General features: G+C 44.8%; 1 protein-coding gene across 1 annotated transcript; it reads right to left on the bottom strand.

Annotated features, from left to right (window-relative positions):
- Positions 1–1,623: 1,623 nt before the first annotated feature.
- LOC142971451 (spectrin beta chain, non-erythrocytic 4-like) lies at positions 1,624–22,980 on the bottom strand. Its single transcript, XM_076111976.1, has 19 exons — positions 22,657–22,980; positions 19,784–20,008; positions 19,499–19,588; positions 18,872–19,150; positions 18,640–18,770; positions 17,371–17,575; positions 16,932–17,177; positions 16,278–16,412; positions 15,462–15,706; positions 14,922–15,060; positions 14,563–14,647; positions 13,279–13,475; positions 11,996–13,026; positions 11,637–11,697; positions 10,502–10,758; positions 7,694–7,832; positions 5,864–6,159; positions 4,493–4,535; positions 1,624–4,321 (listed from the first exon to the last, which is right to left on the bottom strand). The coding sequence occupies exons 1-19, from the start codon at positions 22,978–22,980 to the stop codon at positions 4,004–4,006; spliced, it is 4,446 nt and encodes a 1,481-aa protein (XP_075968091.1). The 3' UTR covers positions 1,624–4,003.
- Between the last annotated feature and the right edge of the window lie 1,236 nt (positions 22,981–24,216).

Genomic DNA, 24,216 nt, shown 5'->3' with positions numbered 1-24,216 from the left:
GAAAACGGCTTCAAATAAAACTTTCTTCTGCCTCACGAGAGGCTCACGAGAGGCTCCGCTGGAGCCCCAAACACCACTGACCATCAACTCTGCAACAGGCCGGCGTCCCTAGTGCAAAGAAAAAGTTGCATAAAGTTTCAGTGCATTGCTACCATGGGCATCATCATCATCATCATCATCATCATCATCATCATTAACAATACTCATTCTGGTACAAACACTTCTGAAATCCTCATAAATGACTGCATACTGCTGTGTGGTTTTGGTGCACAAGATGCGACAAAGACTGAAACGGTGTTTCATGTTAGCAGCTGAATGACTGAATGTTGTTATTTCTGGTTTAATGTACATTTTCTGTTATCTGTTTTCAGAGAGCAGCAGCAAACACAGAGCTGCATCCAAACTGAACTCAACGTTTTAAATTAATTTCCAGATGAAAAAAGAAAAACGCTGACAATAAACACATGAATGATAAACCAAAAGGTATTTTATTCGTCATTTCATCCCGGCCGACAGACTGAGGTTTGGAGTGAACAGAACAGCGCGGACGGCAGGGTACCATCCAAACCATTCTAAACCAAAGCTGAGCCTGTGTGGTTGTGTCTGCTGTGTAGAATGGTTGCTGTACTGCTATCTGTACCCTGCGTGTTTTGGGTCCCGCGTGTGCATCTGCAGCAACGAAGTGTTCATTACGCTGTTAGAGGCATAATCCGACAGTGGAGCACTGCCGCGTGGCTGCACACGTGGAAGATTCGCGCGATCAAAACTCACCTCTTCTGACTCTGTTGTGTCCGACATGCATGTGAAACGATTGCATTGATCTGGCATTCACACCTAATTTAGATGCATAAAGGGTGCTGGAATCAAAACAGGATTAAAGAAAAGTTACAGCTCTCGAGACATATTTTTAGAATTTAAAATACTGAAATTAAATAAGGTAGCCTACACCCTAAAAAAGAAGAAGAAAAAAAGGTAAAACTGAACAAATTCTGAGTGGGATAGTTGGGCTACAGGTTGCTCAGAGAGGAGAGCGTCAACTTTTAAGTTTAAAGTCCAACTGAAATCACACTGAAAAACACAATAAATAATCAGTAATAAAGTCAGTTTTCTCTTTAAAGTCATTGTCGATAGTTTTTCTATTATCTAAAGAAAGGTGGAAAAAGGCAGACTTAGCTCCAGTACTTGTTCGTGGTGGTATTTAAGAGTAAGGCCCCCCCCCCCAGAAGGCCAGACGATCCAACCCGTCAGTTTTCACCCTTCAAACTGAAAAACACCGTTTGAAAACACTTACGGTAGAAAAAAAGCATAAACCTTTGTGTCTCTGGTCAAAGTGGGTTTTCGAGTGTGGAATGGGCTCAGTGGTGCCTCTTGTGGCTGTAAAGTGCCAGTGGGTGTTTTCAGATGAGCCCATTCCCAAAGAAAACCTATTTTAACTCACTGCATGAAAACAGTGACATAAAAGGTGAGATGAACGCTTTGTCTGAAGACCTTTTAACCAGTGTTTTTCAGCTTTACGAGAGAAAAGACATCACGGAAGAAGACGGAAAACTAAATGAAATGCAAATACCATTCGCCATCATGAAACCAAAAATATGACATTTATATTTCTCCATTTTGGTTTTCAGATTTTTTATTTTTTTCAAAGGAGAACGTGACTTACAGAGCATGTATGCGAGTATGCTGCAGCAGCGATTTCAACTGGACTTTAACCAAAAGAATAAAAAAAAATGAACAAGGTTTTCATACAGCACCAGTGATATCGAAACAGCATTCGTATTTGAAAGGTTTAAAAAAAAAATTCTTTTAAATGCCGTCAGCCCAGGATGCTCCCACCAGTAACTTTAGTTTACCCATCAGCCACCACGGCTCGTGCGTCCCAAAAACTCCCCAGCTGCATTTACTGTTATGTGGTAGACTCCTCTGACCATTCTTCTTCGTCGTTTATGGCTTCGTGGTGAGTTTAATGCAAACCGATGCGTGGATGCCGAGCCAAGCTTCTATCAACGAATGATTTCTCCTTTTAAGCAGAACATGCAGTCTCACAACTTCCAGACTTTTCTAAATATTTGGTGTGTCTGATATCCTCTCGACGCCGTGTCAGTTCATTCACTTATTCACTCATTCACTCATTCCCGTCTTCACTGATGGGATGTTGAACCTGGACAGTTTGATGACCTTTTACACTCTTTATAACCTTTAACATTTTAACCTGCTGAGTTATATTCTTCTGTGTGTGTGTGTGTGTGTGTTATGGATCGGACGTGTCTGGAAGACTAAGGTGGCGTTGGAGGGGACGAGCGTATGAATGAGCAAAGCACACGGTAAGAACACACCAACATAAATAACCTGAGCGCTATGAGGACCCTGGGAGCGGAGAGCAGCGGTACACACACACACACACACACACACACACACACAATCACACGCAGAAAAACTACATATTTTTAATTCTGTAAAGAAAAAAAAAGGATGCACCTGATTTGTGTGAATAAATCAAAGAAAATATCCAACGAGTAGTTTAATGTTATAAGAGAATAAAAGAGTAGATGAGGCCTCATTCATTAAAAACATGCCAGCTGCAGATTTTGTGCTTATGACCAAAGCCAAATGTGAAATGAATGGAGAGCTGATCCTGATGCTAAAATCAGCAGGTTATGCTGAAGTCCATTAATTTCCTTTGAGGCATCGAAAACGAAATCTTGGCCTCTACAGCTTCCCGAAATATGAATTTTGTGTGTTGTTTAAAAAAAAAAACGAGTTAAAACGAATGAGGCCCCTGGGAGCCAGAGTCTACCATTAAATGAGTTTGTTCTCTTTCTGATCACTGATCCAAGAACTGTACATGTGTTTTTTTTTTAAATAAATTAGTCTTGAGAGCCAAAGTTTCTGCAGTGACCGTAACATGGAGTGATTTTATGCTGAACAGGTTAAACACCTTGTGACTCATCTGTCCTGCAGAAATCTCTAAAATCCAAAATCAATGCGAAATAAATGACGGGAAGCTTCTCTGTCAGGCAGATCTTTTCAACATTTTAAGCTAATTCCAAAGGATTTCAAGCCTTTGGATGTATTTCTATGACACATTTTTCTGCTTTTTCCCTGATTGTTCTGAAGTTCATCGCCTCGGCCATCTACTCTTCTCTTGTCTTAAATCATCATCGTTTCACTAGAATCACTGGAGCCGTTTGTCAGTGTTGACTCGTCCACGGTGAACGTGGTTCCAGGGCTGTTTGGTATCAAAGTAAAACCAGAGTCACCTCCGCTTTTTGTTTTTTCCACCACGGCCAGACCTTCCAGACGGATGGGACAAAGTGGAGGAAATAGTTGACTTTCTCTAAGTTTGTATGTCTGTAAAACATTTTGGCATAATTTTCATTCTCTTTCAGAGGAGTAATAAGACATAGTGTAGGATGTCTCGACTTACAGACAGACAGATAGATACAGTAGATAGGACAGACGGACGAGAAATACATATGGTTACAGCTCATCTCATAGAAAAACAAACAAACATGGAACAGAATGAGCGACGTCGCATCACACTATACCGGCAATCAGAAACAGCCTTCGCGTTAACGAGACGCGCGTCCCGTCACTCTCTCGCGCGTTAACGCCGCCCCCCGGAGGCAAGGGGGGGGGGGGGTCAGCAGCGCGAAACTCTCTCTTGCAGTTCTCCGAAATGGCCACCAGAGGGGGCGTGGGCGGAGTGTCAGTGACTCTGTGTGTTCTCACAGAGACACAGAAGAAGAAGAAGGAGAGAGAGAGAGATAGAGAGAGAGAGAGATCGATGTCTCCTGCTCCGAATCCGTCCTGTCCGTCCTATGAGTAAAGCCTGGGTCAGTCCCTCTGTCCTGCGTGTCACTTCCCATCCAAACTCGACCGCTGTGTTGACAGTGTTGGAGGCGGAGAGAAGGGCGGGGGGGTGGGGCGTTCACTACCAGTCTACGGCCCCGCCCCCATATCCGGAGTTCGTACGATTCAATCCCGACCGATTCCGTCACCCGGCTCACTTTTTCTTACCGGACTTCTCCGAGCGCTTCGAGTCCGACTTCCCTCCCCGTTCCGACCTCTCCGACCGCTCGCCCCTCTCCTTCTCCTTGTCTTTCTCCTTCTCCTTCTCTTTCTCTTTCTCCGCTTTCTCGATCCGATCGGCGCGGTCCGAGCGCTCGCCGCCCCGCTCTGACTGGATGTCCGCCTTGCTGCCGTCGCGCCGCGTGCCCTCGTCGGTGGATGAGGTAGTTGGTTGGGGCTGACCCCATTTGGTGATGTCCTCGTGCTCCGTGATGCTGGCGGTGATGTTGGTCACCCACACCTTGAGGTCGTCCTGCGAAGGAAGAGAGGGATCAAGTTCAGCTGACTGCTCCTCTACTGTTTCTGCTACGGGCGTCACATCACTTCAGGAGTTTCAGCGATTACATTGTTTTTTTTACATTATGTGATCAAATAAAGCCACTGCCATTTTGAGATGTAATTAGAAACATTAAAAATGTCTCACCTCATCTTTCGCGTGAAACAAAAACTCACTGCCGTCCTTCGTTCTGCAATAAGAGGAGAGAAAATAAACAGTGTAGTGCAAAACATGTTTGGTGAGACACTGAAGCACGAGTTGCTCACTAGACGCTTCACAGCAGCCCGCTGTACCTGAAATGCTTAGGATGGGTTAAATGGGTTCTAAGTGTGTAGCATTTCGGGGGATCTATTAGCAGTAATGGAATATAACATCATAGCGTTGTTTTCTTTCATGAATAATCACCTGAAACAAAGAATCGTGTTTTTGTTAGCTTAGAATGATCCCTTCATATCTACATAGGAAGCGGGTCTTCTTCACAGAGACCGCCATGTCATGTTTCTACAGTAGCCCAGAACGGACAAACCAAACACTGGCTCATTTAGTGTTTGTATGTAACCTAAAGGCCACAGTAGTTCTCTGACGCGCTTGTGAAACTGCGGTAACGAGAGCCACAAAGTGCAAAACCGTGGTGCCGCCAGCCTCCGTCTGACTTACGTTGCTCCTAAAGAATTCTTATTACGGTAAAGAAGGTCTCTGAGCGAGGGCGGCGGCGTAACCGGGCTTTTGTACTCGGCAACTCATGTTACCGCAGTCTCGGAAGAGGAGGAGGCGGAGTGAGCAGAGGGGTATTCAGTTGTTTGCAATCTGCAACCACACCGCTAGATGCCGGCAAATCCTACACACTGTTCCTTTAAATCCAAAATAGTCATCATCCAGGGACTGGAACCGTTTGGCACATTAGTGTCACCAGATTTGAACTTGAAGCAGCAGCACCCGTATAAATTGTATCAAATTACAGATATTTGAAGCATCACCAACACTTCCCAATCCTTGAGTCGCCTTTCAGTCTGCACGAGTGTTCCATAAAACCACTCCAAGTGTGTTGTTGGACGGGATTTGGACTGACCGATATCAAACCGAGACCCAGAGATTTAGCATTGTTACTAGTAACTAAAGTGTATTAAAGTATTCGAGTCTAAAAAGGTTTGTATACACTGTACTTGTGTAAGTAACTCCAGAAGCTGGCTAGATCGCTAACTGTATTGGTAGCTTATTTGCTAACTGGAACATAGCTTTTTTTAAATTTTACCTGCAGGAAAATAGTGAAGAAAACCAGCAGCAGCTAAAACGATAGCTACTTCAAAGCTATTTCATAGTCGTCTCTACTTTGTGACTCCCTTTCAAAGGTCAATCCAAAGGTCAAGATTTGTTGTGCTGATTAAATCAACTGATCACATTGATTTCACGTTGAATCTGTCGCAAATGTTGTGAAACCCGGTTACAAACGATTGTATATTCAACCCAGTTCTGCAAAAACAGAGCAGAGCAAACGCGAGAATGAAAACAGCCTCTCACTTGAGCGTGAAGACGTTCTTCTTCTTCTTGTAGCCGTTGGTGACGTCGCAGTGGCAGTGGGAGAGGTTGAGCAGCGGCTCGTTGTTGTAGGGCGTGGCGGTGTTCTTGGCGTCCTTGTAGAAGCCCATCTCCCCTTTGTTCAGCATGCAGTACAGGTTGACCCATGACCTGCTGTGGTGTGGGAAGGCGGGAGGGGTGAGGGGGGGTGGGGGAGTAGCGGAGGAGGAGCAGGGGGGGGAAAGGAGTACGGGAAAGGTGGTGGTCGGGGAGGTGGAGACGGGAGGAGTCAGGAAGAGCTGCGGAGTCGCTCTCGCTAAGCTAACACCTCACTCACCTGACCAGAGCAGACAGGTAGGTGGGCGGGATGGACCGGCGCCAAGAAGGGAGGAGGAAACACACTGCTGAACAAACACAGACGGACGGACGGACAGACGGACGGACGGAGGATGGAGGGATGGGGAGGGAGGCTACGTTCAGTTTGTGTGTCTCTGTGCGCGGGGCTCATATATGACTTACCTTGGAGGAGACGAGAGGAGCAGCCAGTAGCACCGAGGAAGAGAGGAGAGAAGAGGGGAGAGTTTGGTTAAATGGCATTTTGGCTGCAAACGCAACTTAAAACTCATGAGTCATGCTCCTTTTGCCTCTTTGAGCGTGTCTACATGCACACGGCATTCCCATTAATAAGCTTACGCCCAATTATAGGTATTATTCAGAGCAAGCTGTCTGCGTGCAGCTTCATATCCCGATTTCAAATACCTCTTTGTAACAATAGAGATAGAACTTAGACTGGAGAAGACCGACGGTGCATGTGATACTGTGTCTACATTACTGATGTTAGCACTAGTTTCATGTGTTCAGGTTCTTTATTGGCGTCTGCACAGCCATTAGAGAAGTAATGATAATCTAAGATCTCAGGGTCCCTCCAATAATGCTCGTAAATATAAAATCCGCAAAAGAAAAGACATAAAATAGTGAAGAAGTAACTACAATTACCGCGTTGCGGTTGTATGCCCTCGCCAGCCAGTCAAGTTGTAGTTTAAATCCACTTCTGTACAAAATGTAATCATTTTATTCTTTTAGACATTTGTGTGAAATTGTCATAATTAGCCAAAAATGTATTTCATGAGGCCAAAGTGACCTTTGACCACCATCCCTGAGCACAGGTGGACGTCTGTGCCATATTGTAAGAAATTCCCTCGGGTCGTTCCGAGACATCGCGTTGAACAAGAATGGGACGGACGTGAGGTCACAGTGACCTTTGACCTCCACAATCTTATCAGTTCTTCTTCGAGTGCAAGTGGACGTTTGTGCCAAATCTGAAGAGATTCAACTTGAAAAAACACGATGCCATTCAGCCATGGCTTAAAATATAGAATATAAAATAATATAGGCATATATCGGTCGTGCAGTAATTTTAAATTAAACTGAATGTAAACAGGAATCATAATTCTAATAAAGACAACAAATGCTGTTCTTGACTTAGGTAACGGTGGCTTGACTTCACCACATTACTTTATCTCGAGCTTTAACCCCATCTTACGATGCAACGCTCTGAAAATCAAACGGACCGAGAGTAAACATTTTGTTTTTGTCAACCATTATTTTCCAGGTGTTCCACGACGACGACCCTTCTTACCGGATGTCTGTCGTGACTGTTTTGACAGGTTGTAAAAAAAAAAAAAGGTCGTCTTAGATGGCGCTGTGACCAAAGACAGGCCACATCAAACGTCTGTTCGAAATTCAGGACCGATATTCCACAATGTGACTGCTGCTACAACCCGCGTCCAAATATCAACTGACTGGAACGCCACACGACATGACGCTAAATACTCGGGAAGGCTTGCTCCAGAACTGGACTTGCACTTCAGCGTGGCCCTCATTTTTCCCCGGACACGACTGGGTCAACTCTCTCCTCTCATTCTGAGGATGTTTGATGCACAGGAGAGGCGGCTCTACGGCCAAAGGGTGTCTATTTTTAAGACAGGAGAGCAGATGGTAGAAAGTAACTTAAGTACATTAACCCAATTACAGAACTTAAGTAGAACTGTGAGATGTAGCGGAGTTGAAGAAAAAGTACGTCGGAGGCAAATATTGTACTTTTTATGTATTTGATCATTTAGTTACTAGTTGCTTTGTGGATTGAGATTAATAATACAAATATAAATCAACAAATGACGTTGACTATACAGGTTAAGATAAGACAGTTAATGCATCAATATTTTAATCCAGTAATGTAAAAATATATATGATTCTGAAATACACCATTGTGCATAATGAGTACTTTTACTTGAAGTATATTTTTATGCTAAGACTTATGTACTTTTACTTAAACAACATTCTGAGAGCAGGACTTTTACTTGTACCAGAATGTTTATGCACAAGGTATTACTTGTTGTACTTGATATAGCCAGATATAACTATATGTTAGTCGTAGATTTATCTCAGAATATGGAGAGAAACCCTCAGTAACCCGTTAATTAACTGAGCAATGAAGCCAAAAGTGATGCAAAACCTAAACGTGAAACTAGAAACTGACGTATTTTAATACCATGATATGCGGTCAGTTTGTCATTCAGTTCATCAGGGTACCATACAGAGTACACACACCGTTCACATGCACCGTAGCCTCTTAATAGGAACGCTCATCCTGAATAATACCAGAATATTAATGTGCACATACACATACTCAGTGCCTCGTCATGTAGCTATGTAACAGAGACAGGTTGAACCTCAATCCTTCCTCTCAGACTAACTGTATCCTCTCTTTCTCTGTATTGATTGGAGGAAAATAGACCGAGGGCCCGCCCCCTTCCCCACAGATCTACTCCTCCAATCAAAGTTGAACACAAAGCAAAAAGTGAGCATACAATACGAGGAGCCTTTTGGAGATTCACACTTGTCCAAATTGAAGCCATTCAGGATTATGCGTTACCTTGCCATGTACATTACAGGGCATGTACATATACGAGACATTCATCCACTGCCTTCAGTGGGCAGTGAGTGGGACTCATCCACACAGCTGGAAGGGGGGGGGGGGGGGGGGGGGGGTGAGCGTTTAGCTGTGCGTGGTCAGCCCAGCCACTAGAGGGCAGTGCAGAGACAGACGTTGCCGTTGGTGTCTCTCTGGAGGAAGCAGGGCGGTCATCTATGGAGGCCATGTAGTGAGTATGTGTGTGTGTGTGTGTGCGTGTGTGTGTGTGGAGGCTAAGCGACTGGGCATAAGGCAGTGTACGCTATCGCAGCTCCGTCAACCTCCACTCCCACGGCATTCACCAGCCAGTCTGCCAGCCAGCCATCTCTGTTGTGCTTTATTCTGTGGGCTCGTGTTAGACCAGGAGGCATCGTTAAGCATCATGCAAGATGTTTTCACATGCAGTGACATTTCTGCTGGATGCCGTTTTAATTCATGTAACTGTTGTCTTCACGTTCTGATCCTGGTGATCAGAGATGACACACATTAAATATTCAGAAGCTCCAGCGCATTAACATGACTTTAATGTAGCTTTTACAACTTTGTCCCTGTTGTTTATTAATACGTGCTGGTTTTAGTCTTGATTTATTTCTTTTTTAGTTAATTAATTAAATAAAATCATTCATTTTTGGGGAACACTGCATTTTTTATGTCTGTGAAGGAAATTAATTAATTCAAATGTTTTAGAAAATTGTACTGATTTATAATTAATAGGATTATTGTTGTTATTAATTATCAACCGACAGCCACTGCGATTTCTATATTCATACAGCTCTTACTATGTTTTGGAAAAAAAAACATCTCTTTCTATTTTTACCTGGTTAGAGATTGAAGGCCAAACAAACAGTGATTAATATCTACTTCTTCACTGATAAACCTTTCCGTTGTATCACATGACTTTCTTTGTATATTATTATCAATTACAGGGAACAGTAAGATGTGCCACAAATTTGAGGATGTAAAAATTCTTTGGAAGCAGATAAAACTGACCTCTTACTTCCACTTTGCAGAATGTAGAATTGTTTCTTGTGTGTTATCTAGTAAACGAAATGGGTCAAACACGATAGCGTCGTAGCATCCCTTGAGTGTAAACACGAGTAAACCTTAATGTATGCATGCTTCTAAAGACACACAGTATGTCTGCTGAGGAATCCAAAGCTTAGCTGAGTGAGTGCTGCTCATATCGTGTTGTTGACCCTCGCGGTGGGACCAACCAATGAGGCCTCGTGTGTCATCGGCGCCCTTGGCAGTCATGCATCTGTTTAACGTGTCAGACGCGGGTGGGCGTCAGCCGAGTGTGTTAGCCTGTTAGCTTAGCATGCTTGAGTCATGCCCCTGTCGCCATTGCCTAATCAATAAAGGGAGAGGGCAGTGATGTCATGAGAAATAGACGACGGAGATGCGACGTCTGCCGCAGTCAACATGAGTCTCAAATAATATTTAAAAAACAACAACGATCGACTGTGGAATGTAAAAACCTGTTGGTATCATTTAATGTGAACTTACTTGACAATATGTGAATTGATCTTTTTTGGTAAATCATTGATAATTAATTGATCAGAAACCCTAAAGCCTGATAATCATGACATCAGTGTCCATCCTCCCTACTACTTCTATCATCTGCTAGTCCAGACGTTACGCTCATGATTATGACCCTGAACACCCACCTATTGGTGCTCTTCTTCAGGATCTCGATGTCCAGCTTGCGGAAAAGGAAGCCCTCGTGGTGCGCGGTGTGTGCGGGCGGCTGGGGGACCGCCGGGCTGCTCTGGGCCGGAGCGGACCTGGACCGCCGCGTAGTCTCTCCCGCCTCTTTGGGTCGCGGCCGACGCCGTGGTTTGGGCCTGTCCCGAGCTCGGGGTCGGTCGAGACGGGAAGGCTTCTCCGGTACCCCGTTTGGCAGGCGGGGCACCTCGCCACGGGCCTGGAGGTGGGGGAGGGGGGATGGAGCCAGTAAAGATTTGGTTCATGTTTTAAAAGTAATTGAGTCTTCTTTGGCCTTTCGTGTCGGTACATCTGTTTTACATTTTCATCATCTAAAGCATGTACGTTCTCCCTGTGATTCCTGCTGACGGGTTATCACGGATCACTCTAACCAGTAACCCGACAGTATCATCCAATTCACATGATACTGTATGTTACTGTGACCAACCCGCTGCCTGAAAAGACAACATCTGCTCTTGAGGTGTGTGAAGACATTGTAATCTGATAAGCAGTCATTAGAAATTGTTTGCAAAAGGGTCAGGCCCTTTCAAAAAGAAGAATACTCTGCGGGTGATTGGATGAATCGTCTGTCAATCAAACTCTAGCTGAAGCCAGTAGGGAGAAGAGCATTGACCAAAACCTTTAGTGGCGTTCTTTGTGGGCCGGACACAAGCGTGTTACTTGAAGTCTGACAAAGCCAGACTTTTCTGGATCACAAGATCACTACCTGCGGTCTCGAGATCCAGAAAAATCTGGCTTTCATAATCGCCAGAATCCAGCTGCTGTGCTTAGAGATGTTGGGCAGTGTTTATTTTCTAAGATGAGAGTTTCTCAAGCCAATGTAGGAGAGCATGTGAGATATTCAAAATATTCAAGTGGAGACACCCTCACAAAGAAGTGTCGTGAAAAAATAAATTCTAAACCAAAACCTGGAAAGAACTGTCATTTAGTGGTGGGACAGTCGGTATGTTTTGTTTTTTGTATTGTCCCGTGTTAAAAAACCCACCCAGATGAGCTACAACATGCAACAAAAAAAACACTGTGAGTTGTTGCACACATTGAATTTGGATGAAATGCACAGCACATAGATCTACAGACCTGTGCTGCTTCTCTTTCTTGCAGCTGCTCTACAATCTCTGCCATGGTGGATCTCTTTTCTCTGTCGAAAAAGAAATGCAAATTAGAGAATCACATAAAGTAGATTCCATAAAAAACTTAATAATGTTTGTCTTGCTTTGCTTTCCTGCTAGATTATCCAACTGTAATGTCACACATTTGTCTTTAAAGTGGAAATTAATTCCAACTCCAAAAAATGAATTAGGAACATCTCTTGAACAAAACTTCCATTCATATGCTGTATATCCAGCTCCTGGTGTCCCCTGAGAATAGACAAGCACACTGTGTGCTGCATAACACAGCATGACCTAAAAGACACCTCAGTACACTCAAAGCCTCACCCTCCTGCTGAGCGTCTGTCTGAGTGCTCTTTCCCGGTGTCATGCTCACTGGATTCCTGTCTGTCCAGCCGGTGTCGGTCTCTCTCTCTCCGCCGGCCCTCGTGGCCCCCCTGGCCCTCGTGCTCGCTGGACGTTTGCCTCTCCAGCGTCCGTCTCTCCCGCCTCTCGGCCTGTTCCCTCCACACCTCTTGAGGCAGCTCGTCCCTGCGTGCCTGGATCAGCTGCTCGCTGGACAGCTGCCGCTCTATCTTGTGCTCCCTGTGGTGGCCGTGGGTCTGGACCTGGGGCTCAGCCTGGCCCAGCGGGTCGGTCCTGGACCCCCGCGGCCCTCTGGTGGGCTCGCTGTGCAGGCGCTCCCTGCTCGGAGGCTCCTGGAGCACCACCTCGGCCATCACAGCCACCTCCGCTCTCTCCGTCCCTATCTCCCCCATCATAATGTCTCTCTCTCTCTCCCTCTCCCTCGCTTTCTCCAGCCGGCTGGCCACGATCAGCGGCGTCACCGCGTCGTCCAAGTGTTTGATTTTGGCTTGCCGCAGATACGGGGACGTTTTCGCCTCCAGCGTCCTCGCAGCCTGCGCTGGATGGAGGTGACTCATCGGCTTGGTCGCTTGGTCTCTCGCCGTGCCGACGCTCTCTCGCGCCTGGTTGGCCGAAACCAGCATGGCCGCCGTGGCAACCGAGGCGATGGAGGAAGGCGCGGGCTGGCCCAGCCCCACGCCCACGATGCCGCCGTGCCGCGCCAACAGCGTCTGGCGGTAGCTGGAGCCGTTCATCACAGGGGTGTAGTTGGCGACCGTCGACCCCAGCCGACGCGCCACGGACGAGGGAGAGGGTGTGGGCGTGGCGGGCGACGGCGAGGGAGGGGAGTTGGCTTCGTTCTGCTCGTAGATGGTCTGTCTCATGACGGGGGAGATCGGGAGACGGGGGAGGTTGGACGCACTGGGCAAGGCATCTTGAGGGTCCAGGAAGACTTTGCGACCCAGCAGAGGGGTCGGCGGTAGTTTGCTTTGCTCGGCTTTCAACTTTTCTACCTGCGGAAAGAAAACGGAACAAACTTTAAAATCAAACTTTTAGACAACGCGTCACTGAGGGTTTTGACATGAGTGAATGATACTGAATATTTTATAGAAACATCGCTCCCCATATTGGAAATCCAAAGCTTTTAGCAAACAATTATAGTATTATGGATCGTACAACTTTTCAGCTAAGAACTCCCTCTTACTGTTAATGTCTTCACACAATGATGATGGTGAGGATGATGATGATGATGATGATGATATTACCGTGGTGAGTCGCCGCAGTGAGCTGAATCGCTCCTCCCAGGTGGCGGCGGCTTTTCGGAAGGCTTCGTGTCGACGGATCAGCTGCTCCACCTCGTCTACACTAGCGCCCAGCTCGTTGCTGCTGATGAGCGGCTCCTGAGCGGTCAGCCACGCCTCCGCCACCACCGCCTCCTGGGCAAACTGGTGAACCTCCAACACTGAGGGGAGGAGAGGGGAGAGAAATGATACCCGCAAGCAAGTGAAGAAACTTCTATTTTACATTCTTCCCTCGAAACGTTATATGTGTATTTCTACTTTATATGTGTATCTCTGTGTGAACATTTATGTTTATTTATGAAAGATAGCAGGTGTGTGTGTGCGCGTGTGCGTGTGAGTGTGTGTCGGACTCTAATTTGTCTTGGTCTCCGGCGAGGCTATTGAGAACTGGCCAAGTTGTTCCTGGCTGCTGATTTGAGATCAGTTGGCTGATTCTACCAGCACAGTGTTTCCTCTATATGCACTCAACAGCAACGTGCAAGAAATGCAAGGACGAGAGATGTGACTAGATTATCATAGTTTATAAAAATGCATGTCAGCGGTGATACAGACATTTCATACACCAGACGCGGACCTGCCGATGTGCATTCAACCCACGCTGGTCTCTCTCTCTCTCTCTCTCTCTCTCTCTCTCTCTCTCTCTCTCTCTCAAGGCATAATGAACTAATGCATATGATAATAAACATATACAAAACAAAGCCAATCCTCGCACTTGTACACTACACATATAGACTATATCCCAGGAAGAAAAAGGGAAAACTCAAAATGTTCAAGTTGGTGTTGATGGTTGGTTGTTTTAGGAGACCACAGCACTACGACTTCCTGCGTCCGTGCTATTTGCATAAATAATAATCTCAACACATGAATTGAAAATGAAAAGGTCCCTGCTTGTGGACACGGGGTTGGTCACGAGTTAAGTCGTCAAGTTGGCTTACGTCAGCAGCAAATACCAGATCTAATTCAAGGTTTATTGAATGTAACGTTAGACTGTATTAGTTTGATGTTAGAAGATCAATTTTGTTTATAGATTATATCTGCCCATTCTAACGCCTTAATCACTATATTAACACTGGAAAGACACTATTGCCGATTGCTTTGAACAGGACTTGACTTGCTCTGGACCCGGCTTTTGGACTGGGTCTTGATTCACACTCGACTGGACCTGGTCCTGGACTAGACTTGGACTCGATTAAGTTGGCCTTGACTACAGTCCTGTGTGTGTGTGTGTGTGTGTGTTTGTGTGCTCACATTGCTGTAGGAAATCCCAGTGCTTGTCCCACTTCTCAGACAGCTCATATTGCTTAGACACCACCTTGTCCAGCCTCTCCTTGATCTGAGAATCAAAATCAGCGACATCAGAATCACAACATCACAGCGGTGAGAGTGTGGGCCTAGTTTTTAGTTTGAGTTCAGTTGTATTTTTGTAGTTTTTTTTGCAGTTCATGTGTGACTTCCTGTCTGGTCTGTTTGTCTTAAAATGGAAATATAAGTATAATATGTAAATAAAACATCTAAATTATATATATATAATTATAATGCACTGCTCCAGTATCCATTGTAGATTATTAACTGAAGTTCATAATCATTTTCGTGTCTCCTGGTCTCACCTCTTCAGCTGCTGGGTTTCGAGCAGCCAGCAGAGTTTTGCCCATCTCGATACACTCCAGGGTGCTCCGGCTGCGAGCCTCCACTTCGCTCTGCAGACTCTGGTGGTAATTCATCAGCACCTCCACTGAGGACACGTCCCTGCAGGACCCACAGAGAGCAGAGACTCAGCTCATCGGGACACAAAACACCTGCTTGGTTTTTAACTAGTGTGTTGCTCAGAGAAACCTTTAATCAGATCTTTTGTCTAAAGTGTGTCGCAATTAGGGGACTTATTAGCAGAACTACATTTTTATTAATGTTTAAATACCTGAAACTACGAATCTGTTTTTGTTAGCTTAGAATCAGCCCTTCATATCTACATAGTGAGCGGGTCTTCTTCACAGAGTCCGCCATGTTGCTACGGTAGCCCAGAACGGACAAACCAAACACTGAAACTGCAGCAATGTGAGCCGCAGAGTTCAAAACCGTCCTACCGCCAGCTGAATTCCATTGCTCATAAAGTATATACAGTATGTTATAACCTGCTTTAGTGCAGATACCTGGGCTTCTCTCCTGTCCCTATCTGACAGATGATCGATTCCATCCACATGATCTGATCTCGGACCATGCTGAAGAACCTCAGCTTGTCCGTCTCGGTGGTGATCTGCACCCGACACTCCTCGCAGGACGTCAGCAGCTCTTTCCACAACTGCATCACTTCGTGCTCACGGCACGCGATGGCTTCGGCCTTCTCGCCGGCGTACACCGTCCTCAGCTGGGCCGCGCTCTCCTGCAGCTGACGCACCTGGCAGAGTGGGGGGAGCGGATTTTAGGAAGATGCTAAGCCCGAGCGAGGAAGAAACTGAATTTATTTTAAAATAGAAAGAGTGTTTTTTTCCAAATGACGCACTAAACACAGCTGCTCTGACTGCTGTGTTTAGTCAGGGCCAAATGGTGCAGGCTGTGTCACTGGAGTTGACGAGGAGCAGCTGTGATTTCATTTCGTTCTACAGTAAAATGTAAAAACACTCTTTTTTGTTCCCCAGGTGCATGACAGAGACTAGATGAAGCAAAATTAAATGCAGAGTAAGATTCAGACTCAGACATCAAATATGTTTTACTGTCAATCCATATTAAGTTCCACCTTTAAAAACTCATCAAATTTACAGTTTGAAATAAAAGAAAATGAATCACATCAAAATTACCGGCAACAAAATGTCTCTAAACTGGGACAGGCTATTTAGTCCATGTGAATTTGGGATTTTGAACATTGCTGTGTTACTGATTCTACTGATTTCCCTACACGAGTCTTGAGGTGAGTGAACACTGCAGCAGATCATTTTACATGTTGTATGTTAATGCGAGTGCTGCTGTACTTGCGTGACGAGCAGCTGAATGTCCTGCTCGAAGCTCTGCAGGAGTCTCTGCAGGGCGTTGGTGTTGGCGGTGCTGCCCTGCCGAGCCCGAACCTCCGGCAGCCGTCGGTGCTTGTCCTCGATCTGGGCCAACACCTGAAGAAGAAGAACGTGAAGCGGTACAGAAGTGTTCCGTGTATACAGTGTGTGGTCTGCGTTTTAGACAATGTCTGTGGTATGAGAGGAGAAGTGAGAAATGTCCGTCTGCGATTAAGAAGTTTAACTGCCTCCGAACAATTGTACTCTCCTCTGTGGGTTAAGGAATGCCCATGAATCTATAAAATCTATTACAAAAATATACAAAAATGAACTCCTGATAAAATGTCTGTTGGTTTCTTGTCATATTGCATCGTCATAAAAAATGGACAAACTGGAAAATGCTAGAATTTAATATGTATGAAGACATTAAACAGTTTGTTCTAAAGAAATCTGATCCTTTGAAAAAAAATGAAAAATTGAAAATAATGACCCTGATGTATTGGACTATGTAGTGTACATGTTGTGATGCACAGGATAACCCCTCAGAGATCAATAAGGTGGAATAATTGCACCATATTGTATTGCCCTATACTGTAAAAACCACCATGTCATGTCTGTGTTTTGTTTCGCCCTCACCTCTCTGCAGTCGGAGAAGAACTTGTGCAGCTGGTGTGAGGCGGCGAGCATCTGCGCCCGGGTCTCCATGAGCTCCAGCAGGTCGGCCCAGGCCTCGTTCACCCCGTCCTTCCACTCGGCGATGGTGGCGGCCTCCGAGTGGCCGTAGTCGATGAGCTCGTCCACCATCTGGTTGACGGCCGTCACCCGCTCCTGCCCCACGCTGCCCGTCTCTGACGCGAACTCTGTGAACTTCTCCTGCAGGACCTGGAGGTGTGTCGGGGGAGGAGGTAAGAGAGGGACAGGAAAATTAAGGAGGGAGTAAATTCTCCATATGCTCTTTGGTGAGTTGGTTATCCACAAATATATTAGCTGCTATAAATTTTTGGATTTCGACTTTATAAAAAGTGTTTCTTCAATCTATTATTCATCCGCAGGCGCCGTCTGTCGACACACTTACGGTGACATGCTCGTAGTCTTGACCCAGTTCCGGCGAGCTGGCGACCACCTCCCTCTGAGCGATCCACTGCTCCAGCTCGTCCACCTCCCTGTTGAGCTGGTAGAGCCAGTACTGCTGCTCCAGGCGGCTCTTCCTCTCCTCCACCAGGTCCTTCAGAGACACGTACAGACGGTCGATCTGAGACTGGCGCTTGCTGATCTGCTCGCTGTGGAAAAAGAGAGGTGATAGTGCATCAGGTCAGGGCAAAACAAAACAAAACAGGGACGCTTTTCAGATCATGACATACGGTCTCCACTAAGTGGCCACTTTATAAGCTTCACAATGATCTAATACTCAGTAGGAAACCCTAAACTGACTGAACTGTCTGCATGTTGTAGCAGAAATCCAGACAATGTTTGTTCCTTCTACTGTCCGGTTTCGGTGAGTCTGTGCCCGCTGCACATTGTAACGCCCGGTTATTTGAGTTACTGCCGCCGTCCTGTCAGCGTGGACCCGTCCGGCCATTCCTTCTATTAAAAGAAGTGTTTTCATCCACAAAACGGACACACAATTCTCTGTCAACTTTAGAGACTGTTATGAAAATCAGGAGATGTGCAGTTTTTGAAATACTCAAACCACTCTTCTGATACAGACAATAATTCGGTAGTTGGAGTCAATTGGATCACATTTCCTCCCTTTTCTGAAATGTTGGTCGAAACAGTAACTCCTGACCATGTCTGCATGCCTTTAGATCATATTCATTTAAGTATAAATGAGTGTCAAGTCTTTTTTGTGGAAGAACTTTGATTTGTTTGCCAACATCTTTCATTTTCAAAAGCTGAAATTGGTACTAACGAATTGCAAGAAAAAAAGACAAGAAAACAAACAATGCTTGCAGTCCAGTGAGCATTTCTTTAATACAGTAATTAAGTTATTGTCATGTCAGGATTAGTCAAGACACCACATCACTCCTGAACAATGCTACGTGTACTGTACTTTGAGTCCCCATATTTGTCCTCAAAATGTCAAAAATAACCAGCAAGATTAACTGAAAAATAATTTGGAAAGATCCCTGAGATTATTTTAACTTTTTTAAGAGTTTTAATGGTTGAATTTGGCAACTAATTTCTGAAATCCAACACTTTCTATTGTGGTCATAATGCAGAAAATGAAGAGCATTCCTGTCATGTATTTTGTGGTGACAGAAAATCTCTGTTAGATTGTGTGTGTGTGTGTGTGTGTGTGTGTGTGTGTGTGTGTGTGTGTGTGTGTGTGTGTTTACATGCTCACCAGTCTGGATGGCCCATCTCCAGCAGCTGTCGACACTGCTGTGACAGCAGGCCGACGGTCTCGGCGTAGTCCTCGATGGTCTGTTCCAGGATCAAGTGTTTCTTCAGCAGCTGCAGTGTGCTCGGCTCGTCCTGTTGGGAGTAAGACAAGACACACACAAGGAAGGAGTCACTTTAACAATAACACACGCCGCAATCAGGGTAGTTATAATGACATCTTTATGCACACGCACTTTCCCCTTCTCCTCGTTCATCATGTGCAGCTCCTGCTCGCTCAGCCAGGCCTCCACCTCAGCCGTGTCGAAGTAGTACTGCTGGGCCTGGTACATGGCGTCCAGGATCAGCTGCCTCCTCTCGGTCTCGACCCAGAGCAGAGCCCACAGCTGGGCCAGCTGGTCCAGGCCCGCCCTGACGCAGTCGGCCTCCGGGCTGCGTATGGTGGCGATGATCCCCGCCCTCTCCAGGACGTCGTCGATCCTGCTCCTGTGGCCCTGCAGCTCCCTCTGAAGGGTCTGGAAGAGAGACACGGGGCAATGACAGGAAAGAGGAGGTGACTGCTTTGATTTTGATCTATTGCACTTCTGGCCATCCTGGGAGAGGGATCCCCTCCTCTGTTGCTCTCCCTCGAGTTTCTCCTTATACGATGCGAGGGTCCAAGGAGGATGTCATATGTTGTACAGATTGTAAATGGTCCTGATCTGAGGCAAATTTGTGATTTTGAGCTATACAAATAAATTGAATTGAAATGTAATCTTTCTCTATGTTGTTTAAAACAGACAAACTGTTGGACAAGAGCTAAATAACTACAGTACATAATAAGGTGGGTGAGCGGGTATGGAGGGCTATTCTGCTTTTCTTACCTGGTTCTTCTTCATGAGCTGCTGGACTGCCTGCAGAGAGGAGCCGTGCTCCTGAGACATGGCCCATGGGAGGCGCTCCTGGACCCACAACTACAACCGAGACAATATGACACGCAGCAGTCAACACTTTGTGCACTTGTACACCTCACTTACCGTGGGTGAATCTGTGTATCTAATTAAGATGTAGAGGAATCTAAATTATTTTTTGGACTCCAACAGGGTTGAACATTAATTTTAGGATTGTGTTTAAGATCGTGTGTGCTCGGGAACGACGGTCAAACTCACAATCTCATCCTCCAGGTCTCGTCCGACTTGGTGAACTTCCTTCGACGCCAGCAGGATGCGTCGTCTCTCCTTCAGCGGCTCGATCAGACGCACCATCCTGGCCTCCACAACGGCTTGGCGGCCGGCAACCGTCTCCTTGATCTGTGTCTGCTGTGGGATAGAGGCCACCTGCACCTGGAGCTGCCCCACCTCCTTATACCACATCTCCATCTGGTTCTCCATGGTCTACAGGGGAGGAGGAGGAGAGTGAAAGTTATCAAAACGGATGGAGGGAAAAGAGAATGTGTTGATTAGGAGAGAGGGATGGAGGAAGGTCAGAGGACATGTTGTCACGTGGGACAAAATAAAGATGGGATGAATGAGATGTGAGGAATGTGACAGAAATGTAGTTCTGTGTTGTTTTGACTCTCGGGAAACAGTGAATTGACATATTTGATTTTTATTTTGATCAGTGTTATTTGTTTAAAGATCAAACAACCAAAACAGCTGCAAATGCTTTCAGATTTATAACTCACCATAACGATATTATCACTCAGTCTGAAAGGAGCAGTGTGTAGGATTAGGATTTAGTGGTGAGGTTGCAGATTGCATCCAACCCCTCTGCTCACTCCCTTTCCTCGTGTGTTGGAAAACTATGGTGGCCTTCAGGTTACGTAAAAACGCAAAAGGTTATTTTTAGAGCCAGTGTTTGGTTTGTCCGTTCTAGGCTCCTGTAGAAACACGTCAGTGCAACATGGCGGACTCAGTGAAGAAGACTTGATCTCTATGTAGACATGAAAGACTCATTCTAAGCTAACAAAAACACAACGATTCTTAGTTTCAGGTGATTATACACTAATGAAAACATTGTCGTACATTTTAAATCTAATCTCCGCCAATAAATCCCCCTAGTGCCTACACACTGTTCCTATAAATATGTGTATATATACACATAGTGTATATGTAAAAGAGACACAAACACCATAAGAATATATTAATAATTTGTTGCTAGTAACAACTGAAATTAAAGCATCAAAGTAAAAATGCCAATAACTACAATCTCAGTTTTAATTGTATATATAATTGTATCTATCATTCATTTTCTTATACATGTTGATATATCGCTCGTGTTCAGTTCACTGACATGTCATTATTTCATAAAAGATGGACATGAGAGCGAAGATGAGACTAAAAATAACCCAGTGGAGCGAAAGACTAACTGATAGACATGAAGCGTGGTGAAGCTTACTGTACCCCTGGCCAGGACGGATGCTGGCCAGTGGAGTGTGGTTTGGAGTTATGATGATGAGGTAAAGCAGTGCTAATGGCAGCCTGTTAAAGGAAGCTGTAAGCAGAATGCTGTGGGAGAGGAGAGTGAGACATGTCCGGTGAAATGATGAAGTAATAAAAGGATGAATCTGTGAATCAGCCCAGGTCACACCTGCCTGCTGTTTGCTGTGTAAAGACTCGGACGCCTCCAAACCATCACTGTTGGAGGGCAAGCGACGAGTTACATCCCAACATCACATGTACAGAAAAAAAGGACGGTAACAATTTCTGTTACGACCACGTCTATAATGCGTTATCGACATACTTATACTGTGTTATATCTGCTTATAGCAGTGTAGAAGTATAGTTATTGACACAATAAATAATGCTTTATAACAGAGGTTTTCAAAGTGGAGGCTCCAAACTGTTTGAGGGGAGGCTCAGTGAATGGAAGCTTTGTCTGAGGGGAGGCCCACAGTCCCAGACCCCTGCTTTATTACAATAATCATAACTCAATACAAAGCGCTTTATTGTGACTTATTAGGTCAAGCATCATATTACTTTATTACTGACTCAGGATCATAATGTAAAATAATTCCCATAGTTGTAACACATTATAATCTTTTGTATAATGCATTATATTGACTGTTATAATGCTTCATTAACACTATTATAAGGCTTTATAAACACTGTTATAATGCTTTATAATGTGATTAGAAGTTACTCTAAGTTGTCATTAAAAAAATATCTATGCAAGAACACAAAACATAAAATATTTTTTAACTTTACTTAAAGAAAAATAAATAACTTATCATCACATTAAAATGCATTATAACATTGATTAAAATTCCTTTAAAAAAAGACTATAATGTATTAAATTATATGGGAATTATTATATACAATGATGCAAAAAAAATGTCAGTGAGTGACCAGCAGTTATGAATTCTTATGATACTTGACCTTATAAGGCATTATTAAATACTTATATTGTTATTAATTATTTATGAATATTTATGAGAGCTTATATCTATAATAATACAGTGCTATGAGCAGATTATAATGCATGTTTATAATAGCATTATAGGCACGGACGTCATAGAAAGTGTTACCAAAAGGACGTTTTTATGTCATGTTTACTACCTGAAATTAAAGCTATTGGATTATGAAATATGGAGTTATTTGAACCTCTGCAGTCATCCGTGTGCGAGTCAACATGGCTGTCTACACCCTCCATGCTTGAGAATGAAGTTGGGGTCAAATGAAAGCTCTATGGTACTGTATTCATTTTGCTTTGATTAGGTTTTGGTTAGTTGGACTGCACGTATATATTTATATATATATATACGTATATATGAATGCATCAGTAACTCATAAAGGAAAGACAGATAGCTGGGGTACAGACACTGTTCTGTTTCTGTTGAACAAATACAGTATAAATCTTTTTGTAATTTTTGCTTCTAGGCCTCTGATAATGAATCAAGCAAAAAAACAACTAAAGAGGTCAAATCATTACGTAGCTGAACTGATCAACACTCTGCTTATGCAGCCTTTGAAGAGATCTTTTAGAGACACACGATTTGAACCAGAGGGTTTCTGGTTATTTGTGTTTTTTAAATCCTACGTACATGTAGTTTCTTCAGCTGCTTGTTGACAGTGGTGAGGTCCTGGCCCTGGTCCACATAGACTAGCTGACCCTCCAGTTGGCCCAGTCTCTGGTCCAGGCTTTCGTAGCTCTGCACCAGCAGGTCGGCCTTGTTGGCCTCAAAGAGCTGGCGGGCCTTGGCCTGGGTGGTGCACTCCAGATCCCGCCAGCACTCCCTGATCTCCTCCAGCTTCCTCCGGACCACTGCGCTGAGCTCCGGCTTCTCCTGGATCAGCTGCTGGCCCTCCTGGATGGACGGGATGAGGGACAAACGGAAGAGCGGTAAGACAAAGGTCAGACTTTTCATGTTTTAACAGGGGACCATTAAAAGCGATAATGACATACAGATTAGGGTTTAATCCCAATCACAAATAGGCAGATAATTAAATGGTAAACGGACTTGTACTTGTATAACGCTTTTCTAGTCCTACGACCACTCAAAGCTCTTTTAACACTCCATGTCTTTGCCATTCACATCCATTCGTTGTTCTTAAATGAGCACGTTGAGCATGTAGGACTGTTCCACATACAACCGACTGTACTGACCTGGATGCACATTGCACAATGTTTGAAATGCTGATGTAAAAATACAGAAATCTTATATTTTTGAGTGATCATTGACTTTAATACTATGTCTAACAATGCTTGGCTATCGCAAACATCACACCCGCAGCCTCTGAATGCAGCTAACAAAATATAAAATCCATCTAAACTTAACAGAATCTTTACAAACTCAAAATGACACGCTTCAATGAATTTCAGTTGTTTATACAATGAAAACTTGTCAAATATCACTCCCATGAGGCTGTTCCCGGCAGACAGATTACAGGCAATGAACGTCCATCCATCCATTATCCAAACCGCTTATCCTGTTCAGGGTCGCGGGGCGCTGGAGCCGATCCCAGCTGACATTGGGCGAAGGCAGGGTACACCCTGGACAGGTCGCCAGTTCATCGCAGGGCACATATAGAGACAGACAAACATTCATGCCCACATTCACACCTACGGGCAAATAACCTAAGCTGCATGTCTTTGGACTGTGGGAGGAAGCCGGAGAACCCGGAGGGAACCTACGCTGCAACGGGGAGAACATGCAAACTCCACACAGAAGGACCACCCGGGATCGGGGATCGAACCCGGGTCCCTCTTGCTGTGAGGTGACAGTGCTAGCCACTACACCACCGTGCAGCCCCCCAATGTCACGTGCAATGAACGTGACATTTCATATTCCTCGCAGCTTTAGTGAAGTTCAACATGAATGTAGTTCTTTTGCCTCAATAATTAGTCATACCACCAAATGATAAACTGAACCGCTCAGGTTTATGCATATTTCTCATGGTTGCATTTAGTGTTGCTTGAAATATGACCAATGCATTTTGATTGTAGCTGACGTTGAGCCTTAAAAACAAGTCAATTTCCCGGGTTAGCGTGCTTCTGCTCCCGGTAAAATATGAACCCTTAATACGGACCGTGTAACTAGTGAACATGGAGAGAAGAGTCAATAGCACATACAACACTTCAGGTACACAAGATGCACTTAAAA

Source organism: Anarhichas minor, unplaced genomic scaffold, assembly GCF_050575085.1.
Source record: "Anarhichas minor isolate MPS153535 unplaced genomic scaffold, ASM5057508v1 ptg000046l, whole genome shotgun sequence".
NCBI classification, from domain to species: Eukaryota; Metazoa; Chordata; class Actinopteri; order Perciformes; family Anarhichadidae; genus Anarhichas; species Anarhichas minor.
Note: the sequence above shows the minus strand (reverse complement) of the source record. Positions and strands in the feature narration are given on the sequence as shown.

Bases quoted from the DNA above. Each gene is read 5' to 3' on its own strand.
- LOC142971451 (XM_076111976.1), bottom strand. From the start codon at position 22,980: ATGAAAAGTCTGACCTTTGTCTTACCGCTCTTCCGTTTGTCCCTCATC. The intron at 13,027-13,278 runs GTAATATCATCA...TTCTTTCCGCAG, and splicing joins CACTGCGGCGACTCACCACG to GTAGAAAAGTTGAAAGCCGA. The intron at 7,833-10,501 runs GTGGGTGTTCAG...TCTTAAAAATAG, and splicing joins CTGAAGAAGAGCACCAATAG to ACACCCTTTGGCCGTAGAGC.